At 46.3% G+C, this 23,077-nt stretch overlaps 1 protein-coding gene across 5 annotated transcripts in view; it reads left to right on the top strand.

Moving 5' to 3' along the window:
* Positions 1 to 23,077, top strand: part of SLC4A7 (solute carrier family 4 member 7) — a 1,353,206-nt gene that overhangs the window by 1,013,285 nt on the left and 316,844 nt on the right. For all 5 annotated transcript variants that reach the window (XM_069648779.1, XM_069648778.1, XM_069648775.1 and 2 more), the window contains one exon: positions 19,783 to 20,034. In XM_069648779.1, coding sequence (XP_069504880.1) covers positions 19,783 to 20,034 — 252 coding nt within the window. The remainder of the gene's footprint in view (positions 1 to 19,782; positions 20,035 to 23,077) is intronic.

Below are 23,077 nucleotides of genomic sequence, written 5' to 3'. Positions count from 1 at the left end.
GCTTCGAACACAGGATCTCACTCAACGAGATCTTCCGCCAAGTGATCCGGTGGTGGGGCACTCGTGCGCATCACGCGGCGGGGATGGGTTTCCAGTCCCCGCACACCAGGAGACGGTGACGGATGCCTCCCTGGAGGCTTGCGGAGCGCACACCGGAGATCTCCACGCAAGAAGCCTTTGGCTCCCATAGGAGAAGTCGCTACACATCAACGTCCTGGAGCTCCGAGCCGTGTTCTGGGCCCTCGGGTCGTTTCTTCCGTTCCTCAAGGGCAAGGTGGTGAGGATCTTCACCGACAACACCACCACAATGTTCTACATCCGGGAGCAGGGAGGCACCAGATCCCTAGCCCTATCCAAGGAGGCCCAGGATCTGTGGCATTGGGCCGTCGCCCAAGGGATGTTTCTGATACCCTTCCACCTGGCAGGAATAAAGAACACCATCGCCGACTCACTCAGAAGGGAGCTACGCTCGTGCCACGAGTGGGAACTGCGGCAGGATCAAGTGGATCTGCTATTCCAACGATGGGGCAATCCCCAGATCGATTTATTCACGACGGCGACGAACGCCAAGTACCGGAGGTTCGCCAACAGGTTTCCCCAGCCGGGGAGCATGGGCGATGCCTTCTCATTCCCCTGGGACGGCCTGTTCCTCTACGCATTCCCTCCGTTGCCGTTGCTGCTGCGACTCATCAACCAACTCAGACGGTCCCATTGCAGGATGATCCTCGTCGTGGCCGAGACAGATATGGTTCCCGGACCTTCTGGACATGTCAGCGTCCCTCAACCCCCCTTCTCCCCCCATCCCCCCGTCAAGCTGCTGACTGCTGCGGATCTCCTATCCAGGGAAGGAGGCGCCATCCTCCACCACAACCCAGGGTTGCTGAACTTGCAGGCCTGGCTCCTGCAGAACTAGAGTTTGGAGGGTACAATATCCCGGCGGACTGCAAGGAGGTGCTTGCAAAGGCCAGGGCGTCCTCAACTCTCAAGTGCTACGGACACAAATGGAAGAGTTTCTCTGTCTGGTGCCGTGTACAGAAGATTAACCCTCTGCTGATTACGGCCCCTTAAGTGCTGCCGGACTTGCTATTGCTGGCAAAGGCGCGGCTGGCCCATGCCTCAATCAAGATCGATCTGGCGGCTATCTCCCGCTACACCAGAACTCAGGGGCGCTCATCCCTGTGGTCCCATCGCCTGGTGAAGGAGTTCATGAAGGGAATTTTCCGATCCTTCCCGCCGGTGAAGGCTCCGGCCCGGCGTGGGAACTCAACGTGGTGCTGTCCAGGCTCATGGGGCTGCCATTCGAGCCTCTGCATTCGGCACCGTTGAAGTTCCTGTCGTGGAAAACTGTGTTTCTTGTGGCCATCCCCTCCGCACGACGAGTGGGAGAGCTCCATGCCCTCTTCTGCAAGGCCCCCTACCAGAGACGAGGGTGGTGCTGAGGACGCACCCCTCCTTCATGCCCAAGGTGCCGTCGGACTTCCACCTCAACGAGCCCTTGGTGTTACCTGTTTTCTTCCCGTCGCCAGCCGAGAGGCCTTTGCACTCGCTGGATGTAGCTAGAGCGCTAAAGTTCTACGTGGACCGCACAAAGTTTTCGGAAGACATCACAGCTGTTTGCGAACTTTGGACCTGTGAACCAAGGGAAGGCCCTCTCAAAGGCTTCCATATCCAGATGGCTCTCCGGCTGCATCATGCACTCACCGGTTGGCAAACCGACTGTTGCCCGGCCGGCCGAGAGCCCATTCGACCAGAGCGATCGCTGCTACCACGGCGTTCCTATCTGGTGTGCCCTTGCTGGACATCTGCAGTGCTGCTACGTGGAGGTCGACACACACCGTCACGAGATTCTACTGCGTCGACTGGGATTACAGGGAGGAGTCCAGTGTCGGCCAGGCAGTGCTGCGCAACCTGTTCGCCTGAAGGTGGGCCTGGTGTTGAGGTAAGAGATGCTTAATGTTGAGCCTTGCCACCTCCCGTGGTTGTGCATGTGTGTACTGCTATGTATTCCTGTATTCATGAGCATGTGAATCCATGCCAGACCCCATGCTGGAGAAGGAACAAGTTAGTTACACCAGTGATTGGTTATTAGGAGAAAGACAGTTTAGAAACAAAACTGATTTTTTTTTTTTCTTTTCCGAGGATTCCCAGGCTGACTGGGAATATTCATGAGCATGTGAATCCATGCCAGACTCATGCTGGAGAACAGTTACAGGTAATTAACTTGTTCCTTGGTCACTTAACAGTTAACTAGCCAGTTCCGCCTCCGACAATGTGATACAGAAACAATGCCTGTACTGTCTTTGAGCAACTTGCCATGTAACATGATGCCTCAGGGCTTAGCGTGCTCCATAAAGGTAAAAATAAGCTACCTTGCAAGAAGTGTCGCCTTTCCGTGATAGTCCGGAACTTTTGATGATCACCTACTTGTTCCATGAGTCACCTCGCTGTTTTCCAGCTTCCTATATTCAAGGGAACCTGTGCTGTATCAGCTCCTGGGACTGCAACTGGAAAGACGCTAGTCTCCTGCAACTTGTGATCGTCACTGGAACTCGCCTTCCTCCATCCAGTGAAGTGTACGAATGTGGCCTGAATCCTTGAATTCTGTGTTTCGTCACAGAGAGGGGTTACATCTTACATTTACACCCGACCGGCGTAGAGGGGAAGCATTCGTGTTCCACCCCCCCGCTGTGCAGTTAGGATCCTCTGTATCCTCCATCTTTTTATGTAATGGCTATGGTATTTTTACAGTTTTTGGAACATTTTACTTGTGCAATTTTGCAGTTACTTCAAATGGCTTATTAGGGTGACTACCACTGTGAAATGGCCTTAGCATAATGTTTTGTGCTTGTTCTTTTACCGTCTTACTGCCTTTTCAGGTCCGAAAAAATGCCTTTTGTAGAATGACCTTTTCCCAGGGAAAGCTTTGGCTTTTGCCGTTTGAGTGGCAGTTTGTGTGTGCGTGTGACCAAAAGAGTGGACTGGGACTAGTCCCACTTCACATTCCTGGTGCCCGAATGCCTGTTTTCGGGCAGATGTTATGAAAAGAAACGTTTATAGGTGCACTCACCTATAAACTATATATGATTTAAATAGAATATGTTGAACAATTTATTTAGGTTTGTTGGAGGATGCAGAGAAGTAACAACCCTGGCACTGGGCCGTGTATTCACTAGGAGAAGGAAACCGTTGTCAACATACTGTGGAGCACTCTCGTCCCTTGCACACCTGCTACATTTGTAAACCGTGTTTATGAATAATAAATCATATACCATTTAGAAGAAAAATTAAATACCAGAGTTGGTGAAAAACAAGTTTTTTTTTTTTGTGTGAACCTGACACAGAAAAGGTTCCATGTATGTTACACCAGTGATTGGTTATTAGGAGAAAGACAGTTTAGAAACAAAACTGATTTTTTTTTTCTTTTCCGTCCCTTGCACACCTGCTACATTTGTAAACCGTGTTTATGAATAATAAATCATATACCATTTAAAAGAAAAATTAAATACCAGAGTTGGTGAAAAACAAGTTTTTTTTTTTATGTGTGAACCTGACACAGAAAAGGTTCCATGTATGATTAAAACATTTAATAATAAATTCATTGGATTGAATTTCATCAAATACATATATATTTCCATATGCAAATAAATGCCCAACGCTTTTCGGGTCTAAAGTCCCTTCATCAGGAGAAAGGTTTTCAATGTTCTTCTCAAATCAACAATTCACAGCGATCTATAGTGTTACATAAAAGGAAGATGTATTAGCCATTGTTTTGTTAAAGGCCAGGAGAGGAAGACTACTATCCTACTATGAATAGATTTCAGAGGACCTCCAGCCACACTCCTCAGGAGGAGGTGTTTGATCTAACAGAACCAGAAGAGGCCCCTGAGGATCCTTATGATTAGGGTGAGGATCCCTTTGATGAACCTACAGACCACTCCCCAGATTGGGGTGATGAACAACCTGTGGTTGAGGCACCATGGCCGTCACTGTCCACTACCCCGGACCCAGGCACACTGTGCATAGATCTACCTGCCTCACCTCCATTAGACCAGCATCCTGCATCGATGACCAGATGGCATTCAATGCTATCCTCAAAATAGCAGCTGAACACTTCCAGATTTCAACTCGGGAGGTGGTGCAAGACACCGACTTCGTAGAGTATATTTTGAAAGGGAAACTACCTGCAAGCCAGGCAATACTGCTGTTAAACTCCATCAAAAGGCAAATCTCCCCTACTTTGCTGACTCCATCGCAAACGAGGGCAGTAAACACATGAGTCGAAACTTTCGCACCGCGCCTACAGACCCGCTTTACATCCGGAGACATGCCATTCCCGATTCCCTAGTGGTGTGGCTACAGCCAAAGCGCCACCAGACGAGGACTGCAAGAAATTGTATGCCCTGGGGAAGCGGATTACAAAAGCGGCAGCCTATTACACCAGGATAGCTAACAATACTCAATCGTTGGTTAGTTACAGCTATGTCCTGTGGTATTTCCTCCAGGAAGGCCTGCAGGAAGTCCCAGAGCAACGCGATCATGCCTGCTGGTGGTTGTGTCGGAGGGGAGGCAGGCGAATCAAAACCTTCTAAAGAATACCCTGGATTCTGCGGAGACAGTGGGATGAACAGTGGCCCAAGGTACCTTGTTGGAGAGGCACGAATGGTTAAAGAATTTGGGATTTAAACCGGAAATACAGGCATCCCTCATTAACAAGCCAGTGGATAAATCTAACATGTTTGGAAAGGGAGTGGACGAGGCTCTGGAGACTGCAAAAAAGGAACCTAAGACCTTAAAGTCACTAAGCCAGATAAGAGGCCCTATCAGCAGCGAGGGGGTAGGGGGGGAAAACCCTCTCGCTGCTCCTTTCAGGGATAATCTTTCCCACATTACCCCTACAATCAGTACAGACCGGGAAATACATCATGGTCCTCAGGACAGGGGGCAGCTGCCACAAGCCAATATCGGCCAAGAGGACATCGCCGTGGTAAAGGAAGGGGTAGAATCACCACCCCAAGAGGCTCCCCAGCCTCATAAGAAAATAAATGACTTACCGATCCGGATCCCCTCCATGCCTCCCCGGTCGGGGGATGGATAACCCAATTATTCCATGCATGGGAGGGAATTACCACAGACCAGTGGGTGCTCAAGACCGTCATCCATGGTTATTGTATCGAGTTCAGCCGACTACCTGGATACCGGCCAACAACGTCGAGACGATTGTCACTAGAACATCTGAAGATACTACTACAAGAGGTCGAGATCCTGCAAGAAAAGGGCGTAATCGAAGTTGTCCCCGTTCTACAGATAAACAAGGGTATTTATTCAGTGTACTTGCTTATACACAAGATCTCACCATGCGCCATGTGCTAGACTTGCGCCTAGCAAACAAATTTGTCAAACCACAAAAGTTTTGCAAGAGGTAATCCTTCTACTCAGACAGGGAGATTACATGGCAACATTGGACATGAAAGATGCATACTTTCATATTTCAATGCTGCCAGCGCACAGAAAATACAGAAGGTGCATGATAGAGGACAAACACTATCAGTTCAAGGTCCTTCCCTTCGGCATTGCCTCAGCCCCAAGAGTATTTACAAAGGTACTGGCAGTAGTAGCGGCACACCTGCGCAGGCAGTCCATTCCAGTCTATCCTTACCTTGACGACTGTCTAATGACCTGGGATTCACATGGAACATGCCTATGAAACACCCAAACGACAGTAGATCTACTCTTCAGTGTGGGATTCTCAATGAACAAGAAGTCCAGTCTAGACCCAAGCCAAGTCAAACATTTTCTGGGAGCTCTAATTCAGACAGAAGACTTCCTCATCTCACCCTCCAACGAGAGGGTCCAAAACATGCTGTTCCAGATTCCCTCACTATGTAGCCAGTCGCTAGGTGACTGTACACAAAGCCATGCGACTGTTGGAAATGATGGCCTCCTGTATTTACTTAGTCCCACGCGCAAGTCTGCGCGTGCGCCCCATGCAAGAGTGGCTCAACCGCTGAAGGTTTCAGGCCAGCAGACAATGGGGCGAGCTAGTGGTTGTCTCGACAGCTCTCGTTCTCTCTGCAGTGTCGTTCGAGGGAAAATCTCTTGAAGAGGAAAACCTTCACCACCCCCGCAGTTGAAGCCACTCTCGCTACAGACGCATCTCTGACGGGTGGGGCGGGGGGGGGTTCTCCCCTTTATCGCAGTGTTTGGTTCTCAGCAGTCGCATCCAACCACATAAACCTGTTGGAATTGTTGAGGCCCTAAAAGCTTTTCAAACGCATCAGGGGAAGACTGTACTGGTCCTCATGGACAGCACCACGGCCATGTATTACCTGAACAAACGGGGGCACACACTCTCCAGGGCTATCCAAACTGTCCCAGAACGTTTGGAAGTTGGCTCTCAAACACAGGATGTGCCTCCTGTCTCGGCGCATTCCAGTGGAACTCAATCTTGTGACAAACGTGCTCAGCAGAGATTTCCCTGTACCCACAGAGTACTAATGGCAATTACACAAAGACATCATCTCCAACGTCTTTGCAGAAGGGGGCTTTCCAGAGATTGACCTGTTCGCAACTCTGGAGAACGCACAGTGCCAAGATTACGCCTCCACATACACAACCGCTCCAAGGGGAACGCTCTCTGGATAACATGGTCAGGGAAATTTGCCAACGCTTTTCCCCCCATCTCTGTGGGATACATTTACCCACTCAGCAGTACGTCCCCACATCACCAAGCTGCACTTCAGCAGCTAACAGCAGCTGACTGTGCTGGCTCCTTATAAGCACCATTGCCCCCATCAAAACTGCGTTTGCAGCTACAAAATGATGACTGCACTGTCTTGCCAAGCACCTATTGGGCAGGATGGAACAAGGGGGCACACTTGAAGAAAGAACCAAGAAGAAAATTGAGAAGCAGCACTGCTTTGCTGCTAGATCCACATTCCCCCTTGAAAACATTTGGCCTTTATAATGATGGCGCCCTGATCCTCTGCATCATCTGTTCAACCTTACACAGATTGGATCCCGGGAGATCTAGCTGTGCCCATCCACATTCAGATTGTGCCAGCAGGCAGGCTGTGTCAGGCATGGTCTGGGAAGTCACCAGAAACTTTACTTTCAGCCGTACGAAAAAGCACTTGACTTTTGGCTACAAAGTGTCAAAAATAAACCCTGCAAAACGAAACCCTAGCTCTCTCTGCATATGTCAATTTCAAGGGACCTTTGCCTTGTACAGGCTGTTGTGTAAGAGAAACTGGCTAGGACTACAAACGATGTTTTAAATCAAGATGGGAGAGAAAACAGAGTTTGAAAGGGAAATCCCAGCAGCATTCACCACGTGTCAAAATGTGTTTTTGCAAAACAAGAAAAATGCCTGTTGTAAAAGTACAATGTTGAATAAAGCCCTTTCTTTGCCTAGAAATGTTAGGGAGTGTTGTGTGAAAACCTAGATGGGATGTTTTGTTTCAACAGACATGATTCTGATGCAGAAAAATAAAATAACTAAGGTATTGGCTGCATTGTGGAACTAGCCAAACCGGTTTGCTGCTTGGGGGGGGGGAGGGGTTGCTAGCAACAGGGGAGGCCTTTTCTCGCCCCTCTCACCCCCTAAAAAGAAGCCACAATAGTTTCTGGGACACTTAACATGCTAACTGTGCCCTTGTTAACTCTGAATAGGCCAAGAGAAAGAAATATCACACGCTCGTCAGACTTGTCTGTGCTCTAGCTTGAGACAATAGATTCTGGGACACAGATGTGTGACTTCTGGAAGTGACACCAACCATCCACTCAAACCAAGGAACTCCAAAGAGAAACTCCATGACAACCCTGGGCTATGCTGACATTTGCTGGTAGCCTGAAAAAAATGATCCCAGTCGAAGAACTACGGCCAGCCCCAGTTGGCTAAAAATACTATTTGATGAATAAACTTAAGACTTTTATCTCTGCAACAGGAATATAAAAAGTTAACAGCTTAAATGCAATTTGTGTGGCTTTTAAACCAGACGTGTAAGCCTTCACTGGCATATTGTGGACAGAATTGACTGGCGCGTTATATGTGAAGAGCAGGTGACGTAGTGACGTAGTTCTGCGCATGCGCTTTACTGCGTGAGCGTGGTCTACACCGTTACGCGATTTCTTCGCGTTCGGATGTTTAGTTAACACATTTTTGTGCTTCTTGCAGCCATATTCCATCCCATCCTATCCTCACCCCTCACCTCCCCAAACATTATTTGATAAGCTTGACGAGTGCAATTTTTTTTTAAATATGGTTTACTGCGATGTCCGTGGACAATGGACAAGAATCCAAGATGGCGGGCATCTGCAAAAATCTGACGCACTTCACACTTCACCCCAGCCAATCAGAGAGCATGTCATATGTCCGCGGACATTACGCAAGCCGCTTGGACAATCCATGACCTGTTCACGGAGCGAATAAGGAAGTGTGTCCGCGGAGCAGACATCGATATCACTAAATTTTGTGCCTTACATTTTGGTCATTTTATAGAAAAACTACTGGACGGATTTACACCAAATTAACAAAAGCACGCTTTCGGGACCAAGCCGCTGCTCCTGCCGCAAATTTGGTGCAAATCCGTCCAGCGGTTTGGGCTGTAGGCTAGGCGTGAGCAAAGTTTTTTTTATCATTGTGTCTATGGGGAAATAAAATACGTTTTGGGACCCTCCCTTGTAACAACCCCATCCCCCCCTCCCCTTTAGACGAATCCTCACCAAACTTTGCAAAAATATTCAGAGTGGCCCATGTACGTTTTATGCACAGTTTGGTGAGGATTCGTCCTGGGGGAGCGGAGTTGTAGGCCACCCAAAAAGTGCTCTTCCTATGGAAACGGCAACTTAACCATAACTACACGGCCACTAGCGTGGCCGTGTAATACGCTTATCCACCTAAGACATAGGAAAGGCCAAGTTGGCCTTGCTGCATTTTGGTCCTCTGATTTGGAATAGGAACACACATCTCTGTAATAACTGCTTAAACAGAGCTATTGTCTGAGCAATTATGGCACTCAAATGTATCAATATGCATTTCAACTTCCGATATGACATGTGATTTATATGAAGGGCTGTGCTGTTGTGAATGGACAAACTGTACTACAGAGAACGCAAAAAACATAGGATTTATTGATCTGAGCAGAATTTACTTAACAGCCTGGCAGCAGGTTTGGTGTATAAGTAGCACCATAAAACATCCTGGTATGTGTTTATTTTAGTAAAGAAATGTGCACTAACTGCTTTCAAATAAGCAGCCATGAGCCCCTCCCCCCCACCAGGGGCTTCGCCCAGGGCATGGGCCCTTTTGCCCTCCCATAATGATGTCTGATCTATTGGCAACAGCTCTGGGCTCCCACCATCATAATTTCTGTATTTGAAATGCATTAAGGGTGCACCAGGCAAACATCCGGGTTGAATTTAGGGATGCTATGTCGTGATTAAAAATAAGCTAGGTGTTTACTTGAGGAATTAAAGCAATATACACCGGGGCGGGGGAGAAAAAGGACATTACCAGATGGTAAGGGTCCTCTGGCACAAATTGGAGTCCTGGAGAAGTAAATGCCTTAACGCATGTCCAAACGCCCTCACCAGCCGGCAATGCCACCTTCCAAAGTGTATATTGATGTTAGCACCCTGGGATATCAAAGGTGTGTTCGTGGCATTTTCTTTTTTTAAAAAGGGAATTCCACCGACGAACTGCACACACTAAAACGCACCTGGTAGCGCTTTGTGTTTTGATGAAGCAGGGTTGTAGTTAATTTAATAAGTAAAACAAATGCCATACTTTGGCTCCCCTCAGCTGTCTTCCTCACCCCATCTCATCTACCACTCCTCCCCAGCACTGACAATACTATCAATTAAGACTCTGTACCCCACATTTCTCTATAAGGCTCACCTCAATCGAGTGATAATGTTTTATAAGAAGGCAACAAGGACGGAGCACAGATCCACGTTCCCCGGGATCAAGCCCCTGGAGGCATAATCATCTAATAAAAGCAGCAGGATTCTGTGTAGCCTGCTTACATTGTGTATGCTGTCCTACCTGCGAGTACAGCAAACAATTTGGTCAACATATGAAGAAATCCAATGTCCTGAAGAAGATGGTTCTCAACCGCTTTTAACCATCGAAACCGGTCGACCTGATCCGTTGAGGCCCCTCCGCAACACTTTGATATCCCCAGGAAAAAGAGGGGATACCAAGACATTAAGAACCACAACCCAGTACAAAATGGGTTCCAAGCACCTCAAGTGCGGAAGAATTGACATTGTTTTAAACTTTCTTTGTTTAACATTGTTTTATTTAGACAACCGCCCACATGAAAAGGATTTTGAGACATTTGGGTTAATAAAGCACTTATTTGAAAATCCCCAATGCCCTTAAACCATTCATGATCAGTTATAAGGTGCTTGAGTCATCACAATGAGATATTATTTCCCTCTCTAAGCAACTTAGAACCCGCCAGGCGGTTGCCATCTTATTTTTCCCTTTCCAATAGGCTATTGGTGTCACCATCACAAGTGGGGGATATCCCATCACCCCATACAAAGAACACCATTCCAAGACTCTTTCCCTCTCATACAAAGCCCCACACTAAGGCTTGTTCACACTCAGGTCACCCCAGATATAATGCCCCTCCTTTTCACCACAGGTAGGGGCAAGGGTGTCTGAGCAGAGGGCCAGAACATCTCCCGATCTAGCGTCCATCTCGGACTTCCCAATCTCCACCACCCACTTTTGGCAGTTATACTGCTAATCCAAGTACCCTGCTTTTCCCTGTCCAACCGTCCTTTGTGTACCATTATAACCCTACGGTTAGGGATGATAATTGTTCCGTTGGCTTAAGCAAGCCTTAATTTGCCCTGTTATTTTTTTGAATTTCAAAGTGGCATCATATACACTTTCCTCAGAATATCCAATTCTCTTCAAACTCGCACGTGCGCCTCATCTGAACACGGACATGCGTTGAAGAAAACGTGCAGAAATGATGACCACGCACCGTAGTTAACGAAAACACGTAGCAGTCAAAACCGTGCACACGCGCTGTAGAAAACGCATACCTGCAAAGACTGTACACACGCGATGTAGATAACACGTAGCTGAGAAGCAAACGCGTTTCTGAGCTCACACGCCTTATCTGAACACACACGCGCTGTACATAACACGTAGCTGAGAAGACCACGCACACACGTTGAACAAAACCGCGCACGGGAGTTAACGGAAAACACGTACCAGTGAAGACCACGCACACGTGTTGTAAAAAAACATGTAGCTGCAAAGACAACGCACACACGCTGGTGCTGTAGAGAACAAGTGGCTGAGAAGACCACGCACACGCGTTGAACAAAACAGCGCACAGGAGTTAACAGAAAACACGTACCAGTGAAGACCACGCACACGTGTTGTAAAAAACACATACCTGCAAAGACCACACACACGCTGTAGATAACACGTAGCTGCAAAGACCACGCATTTCCGCGCTCACACGCGCCTTTTCCGAACACGCACGCGTTGAACAAAACAGCGCACAGGAGTTAACGAAAACACGTACTAGTGAAGACCACACTGGCACTGTAGATAACACGTAGCTGCGAAGACCACACGCGCGTTGAAGAAAAACACGCAGAAATTAGATGAATCCGAACTCATGCGCGTCTCATCTGAACATGTACGCGTGCTGTTGAAAATACGTAGCTGCGAAGACCGCACACATGTGTTGTGAAGTGAAGAGGGGCCCTGTATGGAACCCCGCCTTCCCTTTCCATGGTGACCATCTTCTTAAAGGATTTTTCTTCCTACACCGGGACGCCGCAGGTGTACCGGTTTTGGAAGAAAAATATATTTTTATTATTTTTTATTTTTTTTTAGCACCCCGGGTTCCCGCTTTGGGAAGCTAGTGTGGTAATGGTCTTCATCCATTTAAAAGGACGTTATGGTTACGTTGCAATAATAAAAACCTATGAAATTCAGTAAAAAAACTTTGTTAAAGGGATGTTATGGTTAAGAGCGCTACTGAAAACCTATGCAATTCAGTAAAAAAAACTTTAAGGGGACGCTATGGTTGTAGGTAAAATCGAAAAACCACTGAAATTCGCCTGTTATGGTAAGCTAAGCAACCATAACTCGCGCCACCACCGTGCACTGCTAAGGCTAACACCCAGGACATCAACGATGACATCACATCAATTGCATAGGTTTTTAGTAGTGCAACTTAACCATAACGTCCTTTTAACAAAGTTTTTTTTACTGATATGTATATACTTTTGTGATATACCCAGATTTACACAACGTAACCATCAATTTGCACCAGCTGTAGAAAGTGGCATCAGTCTGGTGCAGGTCTAGAGCTTTGTTCCTCCAAATGAGGATTGTTAAAACGGACTGCCATCCCCGATGAGCATGAATTGGTATTAAGGGGAGTAGGCAGTCAGATTCGAGACACTGAAGTTGAGGTTCATGTCAGACTTTGCCAGCAGACCATACAGTGGTCCTGGACAAATCCTATTATCTCACTGGCACAGTGGTATCTTCCGTGAAAAGGTTTGCCTTCTCACTTAATGGTGGCGTTTAGTCTGTGATCTGATCTTTCTTTTCATGTTGGCCGTTTGAGTGGAAGAGTTAGAGCCAACCAAATGTCACAGGCCCAAGGCGCGCATATTTCCATGTCTGCTTATTCGGCAAAACGTCTGCTTTCTTATACAATGTCCACTATACATCATAAATAACTTTTCTCAATTCTCTGTGTTGGGTGTATATTAAAGCTTTAGAATACGATCGAAAATCCCAGATGACACCTTTTTAAGCTCACATCACTTAATGTGGTGCTTGTATACTTGCCTTTGTGTTGGTGAAACTGTAGCTAGAATTATTGTCCTTTTGCATGAAATGCTTCTATAAAGGGTTATGTGATTTGTGCATTTTTCAAGTCCGTTCATAAAACAATAGGTTATTTTAGTTCATGAAAGTGAAATGTTCACAAATAATTGCAGTTTGCTCTATGATAACTGACAGAAATTACAGATTGAGCTCAAATCTCAGCTTTACCTCTTGACCAACCTTTTGACCAACTTGTGTGATCCGTCAGAATTGCTGCTCTGTAAACTTTTGAAAATCGTCATTTAGTTCTGAGGGTATACTCCAAGTCGCTCATGTTTAACTGGCTACAGTGTTGCATTCTATAGAATAGTGACAATATATTGCACACCACAAAATCTGTTTCTTTGTGGACTAATGGCAATACCACTTGAAAACCTTAGCTTCTAATTTATATCCACAATATATGCAATCTGTGTACATACATCAGCACTGTTTACATTTGGTGAGCCTGGTAATCTGAGTCTTCTCTTTGTGCTGGAGTTTGTGCCATTTTCATATGGCTACTTATCTGTGCCCTGCCTTTGAACTATTCTCGTGGCTATTGTCAAAGCGTGTCCTGTACCTATGTGTTAGGCAAGATTAGATGCGGTACCCTTTGGGTGCTCTACAACAACCTTGACCTCCTGGCAATAGGAACCTAACCTTTGGTATAAGTCTGAACTACACAGGTTGGTATTGTAGCTGAGCAGCCAGGCATATCTCAAGAGGAGCCAATGTGAGCAGTAGGGTAGTTACACAGATTCAGTGACCATAGTCCAGTTGAACACTTACTCGAGGTTTCCTTGTTAAACAATTATTAATTTAACAGTACGTTTGAATAAACCTTCAGAAGGGACAATTTAACAGTAACACAGAAAATACACTCCAAAATACACTTAGTTTCTCTAAATCAGCAAGATTTGAGATGGCACACACACTTCCTACATCCTCAGTTGACTTAAATAGCTAGGACACTGTGGACATTAATAGATTACAGGTACATTTAGAGCAATATTGAGATGAGTGTCAGAGAAAAGGGATGTTAGAATAAAACAAGAGATCGCACAAATATTCTGAAGCAGGTAAGTACTTTTGAACCCCCAATGCAAAGTAGTTGACCCTTTCCTGGAAGGGAGGTAAAACACACAATCCGAGAGAAGTCATTCAGGGAGCCAGGTCAGGACAATGGCAATTGGGGAAAAGTCTAGGTGAGCTGAAGTACTTCTTGCAGGTAAGTAAGTCTTGCACAATGTTTTTAGAAGTCTTTGTAGAAAAAGTAGAATCAATGTAGGGCCACAAGCTGTTAGGCTTGTGAGGGGTAGAAAATGCCAGCAACTCTACAGAAGCAACCAAGACCAGTCTAAACTGAGAACAGGCAAGGCTACACAACAAGAGGCACGTTCTCTTAGACTGTACACTACCTTTGGTTGGAAGACATGGTTGCAGCTGGCTTCTGTTCCTGTGCAGCTCTTCAGATCCTGTTGTTCCTGTGCCTCAGTTGTGGGAACAAGAGGGAGGACTTCTGGAGACTCCTGCACTGCAATGGGACGGTCAGCAACAGCAAAGGGCAAACTTCAATTCAGTGGCACGTTGCGGTTTCAGCTCCTCGCATCTCCGCAAATAGCACCACCTCAGTTCTCGGCTACCAATTTGGACTTTCCTTGCATCTGGGGTCCTGCACTCTGAGGTGGATCAGGCTTGATCAGTCCTGCTTCCTAGGAGTCCGGAGGATCTTCCAGCAGCTCAGGTCAGACTTAAACATGATGCACTCCAATCTGGTGTTCCTCTCCCTGGCACTTCGGTTCCAACAGCAGCAGCAGTGGAAGTACAGCCAGCTCAGAGGATGTCCAGACAAGTTCACTTTGTAGTTGATTGGTCCCACCAACTCAAGTGGAAAAGTCGTTCTTGCAGGGCTTCTCTAGTCTAGGCGAATTTCGGAGCCTCAGCACAGCAGCATGGCTTCACCGGGCAAACCAACGATCCAGGAGTTGCAGCAGGCATCTCTTCCAAGTTCTTCTTCGGATTCCTTCGTCCAGTGTTCGACTCTGCCTTCCAAGCCAAAAAGCCTTGCTTTTTTATGAAGGTTTCACCCATTCATTCCAGCCTAGCTGTCAATCACACAGCCAATTGGCCAATCGCCTTTGGGTGCATTCCTGTAGCCAAGTGGATTAAGCATAGAGTTTCAGCTACCGCTCTCACTTCGTGCCCCTGCCAGACACCCTGGAGACAGAGGCGGGTTTCACTCATGAATCCCGTCAAAGACAAAGCGAACAAAGGGCCCAAACCTAGTTAGGCGTGCAGAGTAAATCTCAAGAAGAACCTTCCTTCAGGAAATGGTGACAAAAGAAGAAGGGGGCCCTTTTTCACAAAATGGGCACTCATGGGTGCCTTACTGCAGCTGCAAATGCAGCCTGTGGTAGAAACACACAATGGTAGGAGAAAGTAAACCACTGCCACCAGCTATTAATTGTAGGAAGGGTAACATAAAAATGTTACATGAGAAACTAGATTAAGGGGATACTAAGTAATCCCTCCAGCACCCTATGGTAAGATAGTGTGTGCTGGTTCTAGAAAGTTACAAAATGTAAGTGAAGTCAATTTCACTTCACTGCTCTTGGATAAAACAGTAGTTTTACCAAGATAAGGTATTTAAACATTTGGGAAATTCTAAGACTTCCCTGTGTAAGTCCAGGAAAAGTGCTGGTGGGCTCTAAGGTAGAAGGGTATTAGCACATTTTTGAGAATTCTCCTTAACGTAGATAAAAACATTTCCCAGTAAACATTAGTTCAAAACCAATGTATCATCTGAGGAACAGTAAGAATCAAAGTCAATGGGCTACAATAGCCTGCAGGGAGCAAGGACAGCCAAAGTCAATTGGAGCAAACTCTTTGGAGCGGAGGCTCTTCTTGGATAGCAAAAAGTCTTGCACAAAGTTAGTTTTTGTGGAAAATCACTGTTGGGCCACAAGCTGTTACACTTGTGAAGGGAAGAAGCAGCTACTGCAAGTCTCAACTGAGAAAAGCAAGCCACAGACAGAGGTAAGTACCCCTTAGAACAGTACCTTAGGTTGGAAGAAGAGGATCCATCTGGCTTCTGTCTTGGTTGCAGTGTTGCAGATCCTGTTTTCCTGGGCCTCAGTCGTGAGGACAAGAGGGAGGACTCCTTCACAGTAGTTCGGATGTTGGCGGCAGCTATGGGCTCTTTTCAATTCAGCAGCACTTTGCGGTTTCAGCGCGCGGTAAACGGCACCACCGTGAATCTTGGACAACGGTTGGGATTCCTTCACTCCTTAAGTCCAGTCCCACACTCTGGTGTGGGGACTTACCTTGTGTTGTCCTGCTTTGTGAGTTCCTCGGGATCTTCCTATACCTTTTGGCTGGCTTACATAGCACTCGACTACGGATTTCTCGACCCCTGGCACTCTGTTCCAGCAGCAGCAAAGAAGTACAGCCAATTGGGGAAGGTCTTCCAGAAAGATTTGTCCCGGGGTTAGTTGGTCCCATTAATCCAAGGGAAGAAGCCGTCCTTTCCGGAGCGTCTCTTGTTGAGCAGAAAAGGAGTTTCAGCACAGCAGCAGTGCTTCACCTGGCAATTCAAAGGTCCAGAAGGATGCAGCCGGCGTCTGTCATGATTTGCGCTGTTTTTCCAGCGGTCGACTGTCTTCAGTCCAAGAAGCCTCGCCTTTTATGCAGGTTTCTCCCATTCATGCACAGCCTAGCTGTCCCTCACACAGCAGGGTGGCTGTCCTACAAGGACAGCCAGCCAATCAGTACTGGGTGCATTCAGGTTTCCATGGCCACTACGGACAGGGGAGTTTTGGGCACTGTTAGGCAGAAACCTGTGCAGTTCCCTCTGGCACCACTGCAAAAGATTTAAGACTACAGGTGTTTGGCAGTAAACCCACTCGGTAGCAATCTGTACCACACAGATTCACTTGGTAGCTGTGGCTGAGCAGTCAGACTTCTCTCAAGAAGAGTTGGGCAGTATACAGAGTATTCACAATAGGTCAAGAGAACACAGTAGAACAAGTAAACACTGACCAGGGCTTGGTGTAAAAGAGATAATTATTTATTTTAAACCACATCTAGAAAAACACACAGGCACTAATAGTAAGCAATTCAAAAACACGGTCACTAAAAGATATACACTCCCTTAAAAGAATATTAGACAAGTCTTAAGTAAAGCCCCACTTATATTCAGACAGTGGTGAGCGCTTAACGTAGATGGCACTCTAATAGTTCGTTTTTTTAAAAGGGAGAGAAAAGCAGAGAATAAGTTGAAACAGATCCCAACACTTTTACAAGAACATAACAAGAGAGGAAGGCAAAGTAAAACCGTGAAGTTAGAGCTCAATAGGCCGGATCCACTTTAAGAGGATCAAACGAAATGTGTCCAAGGTCACACGGTTGCAGTGCACAAAAGTCTTGTAATGGTTCAAAAAGGAGTTGGACCAAAGAAAGGGACCATTTAGAGGGTCAAGGCGGCCAGCCCAGTCCAGAAGGTTAAGGGGTTATTACCTTGTAGCAATCTTTAGAAAGGGAGGCCTGGCGGACGCGGTACCTTAAAGTGGTGAGAACACTCCAGCGGGGACAGTTGTACCTGACAGCGGATGCAAGTCGGTGCTTCGTCCGGGGGAAGAGAGGATCTCGTCGTGGAGGAAGACAGGAGTCCGTTGCACTGCCAGGGAAGAAACCAGCCGCAGTTTCTCAGGTACAAGGAGCGGTCTGTTGATTCGCGGTTCAGTGGTGAGTGGCTATCCGGCCGCCGGGGTGCTTGGCACAGGCAGTTCGACCACAAACCGGTCTGGGGTGCGAAGAAAGAAGGTAAAACTGGTTGTGCCCACCAGTCAGGGGACGAAGCCTCTCCAGCCGGGAGATCTTCTCTGTCGTCGGGAAGTGGTGAGTTGGTTCCGCAGGGCTCCACCGGTGGTATCGTCGTGGTAGGTCGGCTCAGCTTCTCCCTCGTCGGATTCTCAGGTCCTGTGGCGACTTCTGAAGTTCCAGTCCCCAAAGCCCTGCTTTTATGCAGAAAACCCCCATTCACTCAGCCTAGCTGTCACTCAAACATGCTAAGTGGTGAGCCGGCTGGCTCACCACTTGGGCCAATCACACAAGAGTGCGACCTGAGTTACCAAGGTAACTCAGTCCAGGGTGCCTAAACCCCCTCCTGTGGTACCCAGACAGAGTGGCACCACTTTTGGAGGCTTCTGTGGAGAAACCCGCCAAAAAGTGGAACAAAGGGCTCGACTTGGGTTGGAGTCACAGAAGAGAACACAAACGCCATTTTAGAATCGAGTCCTGGCAAAAAATACCAACCGGCGAATTAATATTAATTAAACCGGCGGTATGTTCGAGGCTATGAGAATTAAATAATTAAAGTTGGTAGCCTCGAACAATGGGAAAATCCCATAGAGATATATTCGCGGTCGAATATAAAAAGTAGTATCCACTGCCACCAGCCAAAACTTGACCAGGGGGGACGGAGACATGCCCCCTCTACTAACAGACCCCGGGGCAATCGAATTGCTCCGACCAGTACGTCCACAATATGATGGTTTGTACTGGTTTCTGTTAATAATTTGGGACTAGTAAAGCCAATGGTGACTTTACATGCCCTGGGAGACAGTAGTCAGTCCCAGAGTATGGAGTCTATGGTGGGGTGTCACTATGACACCCCTGTGTTACTGCACGGAGGGTGCTGTGTAACACACATAGTAAAAACACATGAGACCCTATGGAGTAAAGGACCCCATAGCCCATAAAACACATTACCAGTCAAAGGAACACCATAAATCATGTCCAAGAGTGGGAGAAAGAGTGTCTCACTCTTGGCAGGAGGAAAAAAACAAACTCCAGAAATTCAGCAAAGCTGCTGGGGGACTCACTAGGTTAGGAAATTCAGCCTAAAGAGAGAATTCTCCCTAACGGGCACCTCCCTCATTTCCTGCCCTGCCAGACACACTGGAGCCTGAGGCGTGTTTCAGTACTGACGCTTGCCAAAGGCAAGACTAACAAAGGGGTTAAACCTGGTTTGGCGCGCAGAGTAAAACCGGGACCATTTTGACACAATGGTCACTCATGGGTTCTATACTGCAGCTGAGGATTCAGCTTGCGGTAGAAAGGCACAATGGTAGGAAATTTAAACCACTGACACCAGCCGTTTAAAGTAGTGAGGGTAACATATAAAAAAAGTTATGATTAAGTAGGAAAAGGGGCTACTAAGTAACCCAGAACTCCACATAAAATGGGGTGTGCTGGACCTACAAAGGGAAAAGGTAAGTACAGTCAATTTCACTTTACTATTCTTGGGGAACTGTAGTTCACTCAAGAAAAGGTATTTGGATTTCTCTTAAGGTTTAAAGAATTTCTCTCTGACACTGCACTGACGGTGCTGTGTGTCACCATATAAAACGTAGATGCCCATGGAGTTTGTCAGACTCCAAACACAAAGGAAACATAATCCAAACCAGAGCTAAATACACGAGGGTGAGAAAAACGTCTCAATCCAGGATAGAAATTAAAAAGTCCTAAAGTCCAGCAAAAGAGCTGGGGGTGTCTAGGGTGGGAGAAATTAAGCACCAAATTGAAAATTCTCCCCAACAGAAAAGATTAGGGCATATATACTAGAATTCACACCTTTCTATGATTGCATCTGTTTGATACCAATTCTGTCCAGTTCTCTACATCATGCCTGCTTGTAGGTTTGGCATTCTCAAAATGAACAAGCAACAGAAAGACACGTGAAAGTCTAAGAAATAAGTAGCAGGAATGGGCTTCAGGGCAAAACCTGAAACATTAAGGCTGAATCTAGAGTAGCTGGCAAGCTAATTTTCAAAAAACCCTGAGTTCAGAAATACCCGTGGCATGCTGATAAAAATGAAGCTCAATTTAAGAGAATTGCCAGTACTGAATGTTTGCTTTATTTTCAGAAAGGGTGTGGCTATCACCTGGACCTGCTCATGGTTGCCATCATGCTGGGAATCTGCTCCATTATGGGATTACCCTGGTTCGTGGCTGCAACAGTACTTTCCATCAGTCATGTCAATAGCTTGAAAGTGGAATCTGAGTGTTCGGCCCCAGGAGAGCAGCCAAAGTTCTTGGGGATCCGGGAGCAGCGAGTGACCGGACTGATTATATTCACCCTGATGGGACTTTCTGTTTTTATGACTTCTGTTTTAAAGGTACGTCTATATTAAGCATGTCTTTTTAGTCTAAACTGTATTCCGTAGGATATGTTTGTCTGCATGATGTACTGAATATTTGTTCTGCCACCTTCCTTGAAGAGTACTGGTGTTTTCTACCCATTTACCCAGCTTCAAGGATTTGCAAGGCGTATGACTGCCTCTCTCTGGTACTCTCACAGGGCCTGCCTCCATTATTTAGGTGATTGTTGCATCGGCTGCTCTTGCTGCTATGCAGAGAGCTATTCATTGTAGGTTTTAGGTGAAATACATTAAGGTTTGTATTATGTATATGTATGTTAATTGTCTTGATGGTGTTTGTTGTGAAAATGTTTATATATGCAAAATCAATTCACTAATAATTCAACAAAAAAGACAATTCACTCCCTTGAATACCTGCTGAAACATATGCAATACTCGCATGCATGGCACTGAAGTGCCAGAGATTACCCATTAGAAGATATCAGTCCCTGTAGTATTACTAAGATCAGGAAAGGCTAACTGCTCCATAATGCCAGTCCCATAATCCGATTTCATGGCCCCTTAACCTTTTGCTTTTTCCGTTTATTTTCGGGTTCCCTGTGCTATTTGTGTGCTTGGAGGGGCTGTTACTGAAGTCCCCCTGCCACTACAACCCTTTTTGTAAGGCTCCCAGGCCTGGGGTGCTTTTTAAGCATCCCTTGTTCACCCAAGAGAGATTATTAAGTATTTACACTGTGTCTATAACCACCTTCGTGGTCTTACGGCAACCAACCTTATTCTAGAAGTGGCGCGTTGCGATCCAGCCAGGGTGTCATCAGGCCTTGGTCTGTGGCTATAAAGGAAGGACAGGGCACATAATTTACTGTGGGTAGAAAAACACAAGATGATGGATAAAGGTTGTATTAAATGGGATGCGCGTTTATCAACTTTGATTAGTCATTGGTATGAATGGGAAAGTTTAAGAAAATTGCGGCCAGTTTTGCAATCAAACTTAACTGTGATGTTAGTACATAGACAACACTATCTGGTGCTAAATCATGTTGGTGTATGGTTGCATGATAGACCTGAGTTGCTTAATGGGCCCTTAGTAATATGACACCCTACATAGGCTTGGGGAGTTGGCTGATGGCAGCTGTTATTTAGCTTTGGCGTCAACCGGTCTGCAAGCCGATTTAGTACATTAGTATACCAAAGTACATTTTTTGTTCTGATTGGGGTTCTAATGTATTTTTTGTAGGCTCTACCCTCAATTTTGTTTCCTGGGCTTTCTCTGTTCGGGGAAACCACTAGGTCTAAAATGGTCATTCTAAGGGCTCTAATTGAGCCCAGCTATGTAGTCTGTAGTGTTTTGAACTGCCATTTTGTGTGGGGCTGGTTCTAGTAGTTTGGTTGTTTTTTGAACCAACCTGATTGGTTATTGCCAAAATGTTTGTGTAAAACCCCTATGTGACTGACTGTGCCAGCATAGGCCAGCCCCTCTGATTGTGGGTACCTCACTTGGGGACAAAATATTTTCAGACAAGAGATGCAGAGTACACTGTAAAACACTTTCTTAAGGTGGTTTGTTGCAAAATGAAAACCTAAGAATTTTGTATCCCCCTCGCTTTTTACACTCTTAACGTTATTTTTAGTGTGCACATTAGCATTTACTGCGTGTGGCTAGTAAAAGTTGATAGTGGCCTAAAATGACCATGCCACAGGATTTTTGCTTGTTCTTTGGCTATACTGTTCGGTCTTCTTGCCTTGCCAGGTCAGGAATTCCCTTATAAGGTCATGCACTTGCGCTTGAAGGCTGCTGCTTTCGTGGGCTAATAATGCCTTTGTATGTGGCCCAGGGGGGGGGAAGGAAGGTGGGATTGGCAGCGGTGCCACATCTGTGTTGGAGTCTTTGGGTGGGACACTACTGGCTGTTGAACGGTGCAGATCCTTGCCATTTGTGGGTTTGGACTTGCTTCCATCCTGGATTTTGGAGGGAGCTGTTGGTTAGTAATTGGTGTAGTCGCACTGGGAGACTACACAAGACTTATCTGCTTGGTATTAGGTAACCCACCTTTTGGTATAGGTCTGTACTGCACACTACCAACTTGTGTTTGAGCAGCCATGCCTATCAAGCGGGGTACATGTGAGCTGTAGAGCTGTAAAGATTAAATCAGTCAATACACTTGGATAAAAGTAGCCAAGTAACACTTATACTCAAGGTTTCAGTTCTAAATATACTCAAGGTTTCAGTTCTAAATAGTTATTTATGTAAACTTTGAAATTACATTTCAGAATTAGTCAAGCTAGTGGATAATCTTTGGATATGATTCATACGTTTCCTACACCCTGAGGTGATTGGATAGTATTTGCATTTATATATCACACCAATACTTTTATAAATTCTGAGTTGCAGAAAGGAAAGGTTAAGGGAACTAAAAAGGTTAGAACAGTTTCTCAGAACATGTGAAGACAACTGAATCCTACAAGGAAGTCTAGATAAGCCTATCCCGGCAGTAACAGTTTGCAACACGTTACAACCTATGAGGGACAAGCAGTATCAAAGTCAATGGATTTAGAAGAGTGCCTTTAGGGAGCCAGGACAGCCAAAGTAATTCGGACACAGTCTGATTCTGATGCACTTCTTGGATAAAAGTCTTGCACAAAGTTCGAGTTCGGGAAAATCACTTGTAGGAACACAAGCTGTTGAGCCTGTGCAAAGGGAGTTGAAATCAAATCAGTTACGCAAGTGAACGTCTCAAGTGAGACCACACAAGGTAAGTACCCCCAAGCCTGAAAAGTGCATTTGATTAGCAGAATGAGTCAAGCTGGATTTCGTCTTGCTACAGCCAAGCTGGCCCTGGTTCCTGAGCCTCAGTCATGGGGATAAGAGGAAGGACGCCTTGAGGGCTCCTGCAGCAGTACTCTGTATGGGCGTTGGCAGCTACGGGTTTTCTTCGGGTCAGCGGCACTTCGCAGTTTCACCGCTTAGCAAATAGCACTGATGCGGAGCAATGGACACCGGTTGGACTTTCCGTGCTCCCTTGGTCCTGCACTCTGGTGAGGGAACTCTGGATCTGGAAGT

The sequence above is a fragment of the Ambystoma mexicanum genome, chromosome 2q (genome assembly GCF_040938575.1).
Source record: "Ambystoma mexicanum isolate Mex_15411 chromosome 2q, UKY_AmexF1_1, whole genome shotgun sequence".
NCBI lineage: Eukaryota > Metazoa > Chordata > Amphibia > Caudata > Ambystomatidae > Ambystoma > Ambystoma mexicanum.
Note: the sequence above shows the minus strand (reverse complement) of the source record. Positions and strands in the feature narration are given on the sequence as shown.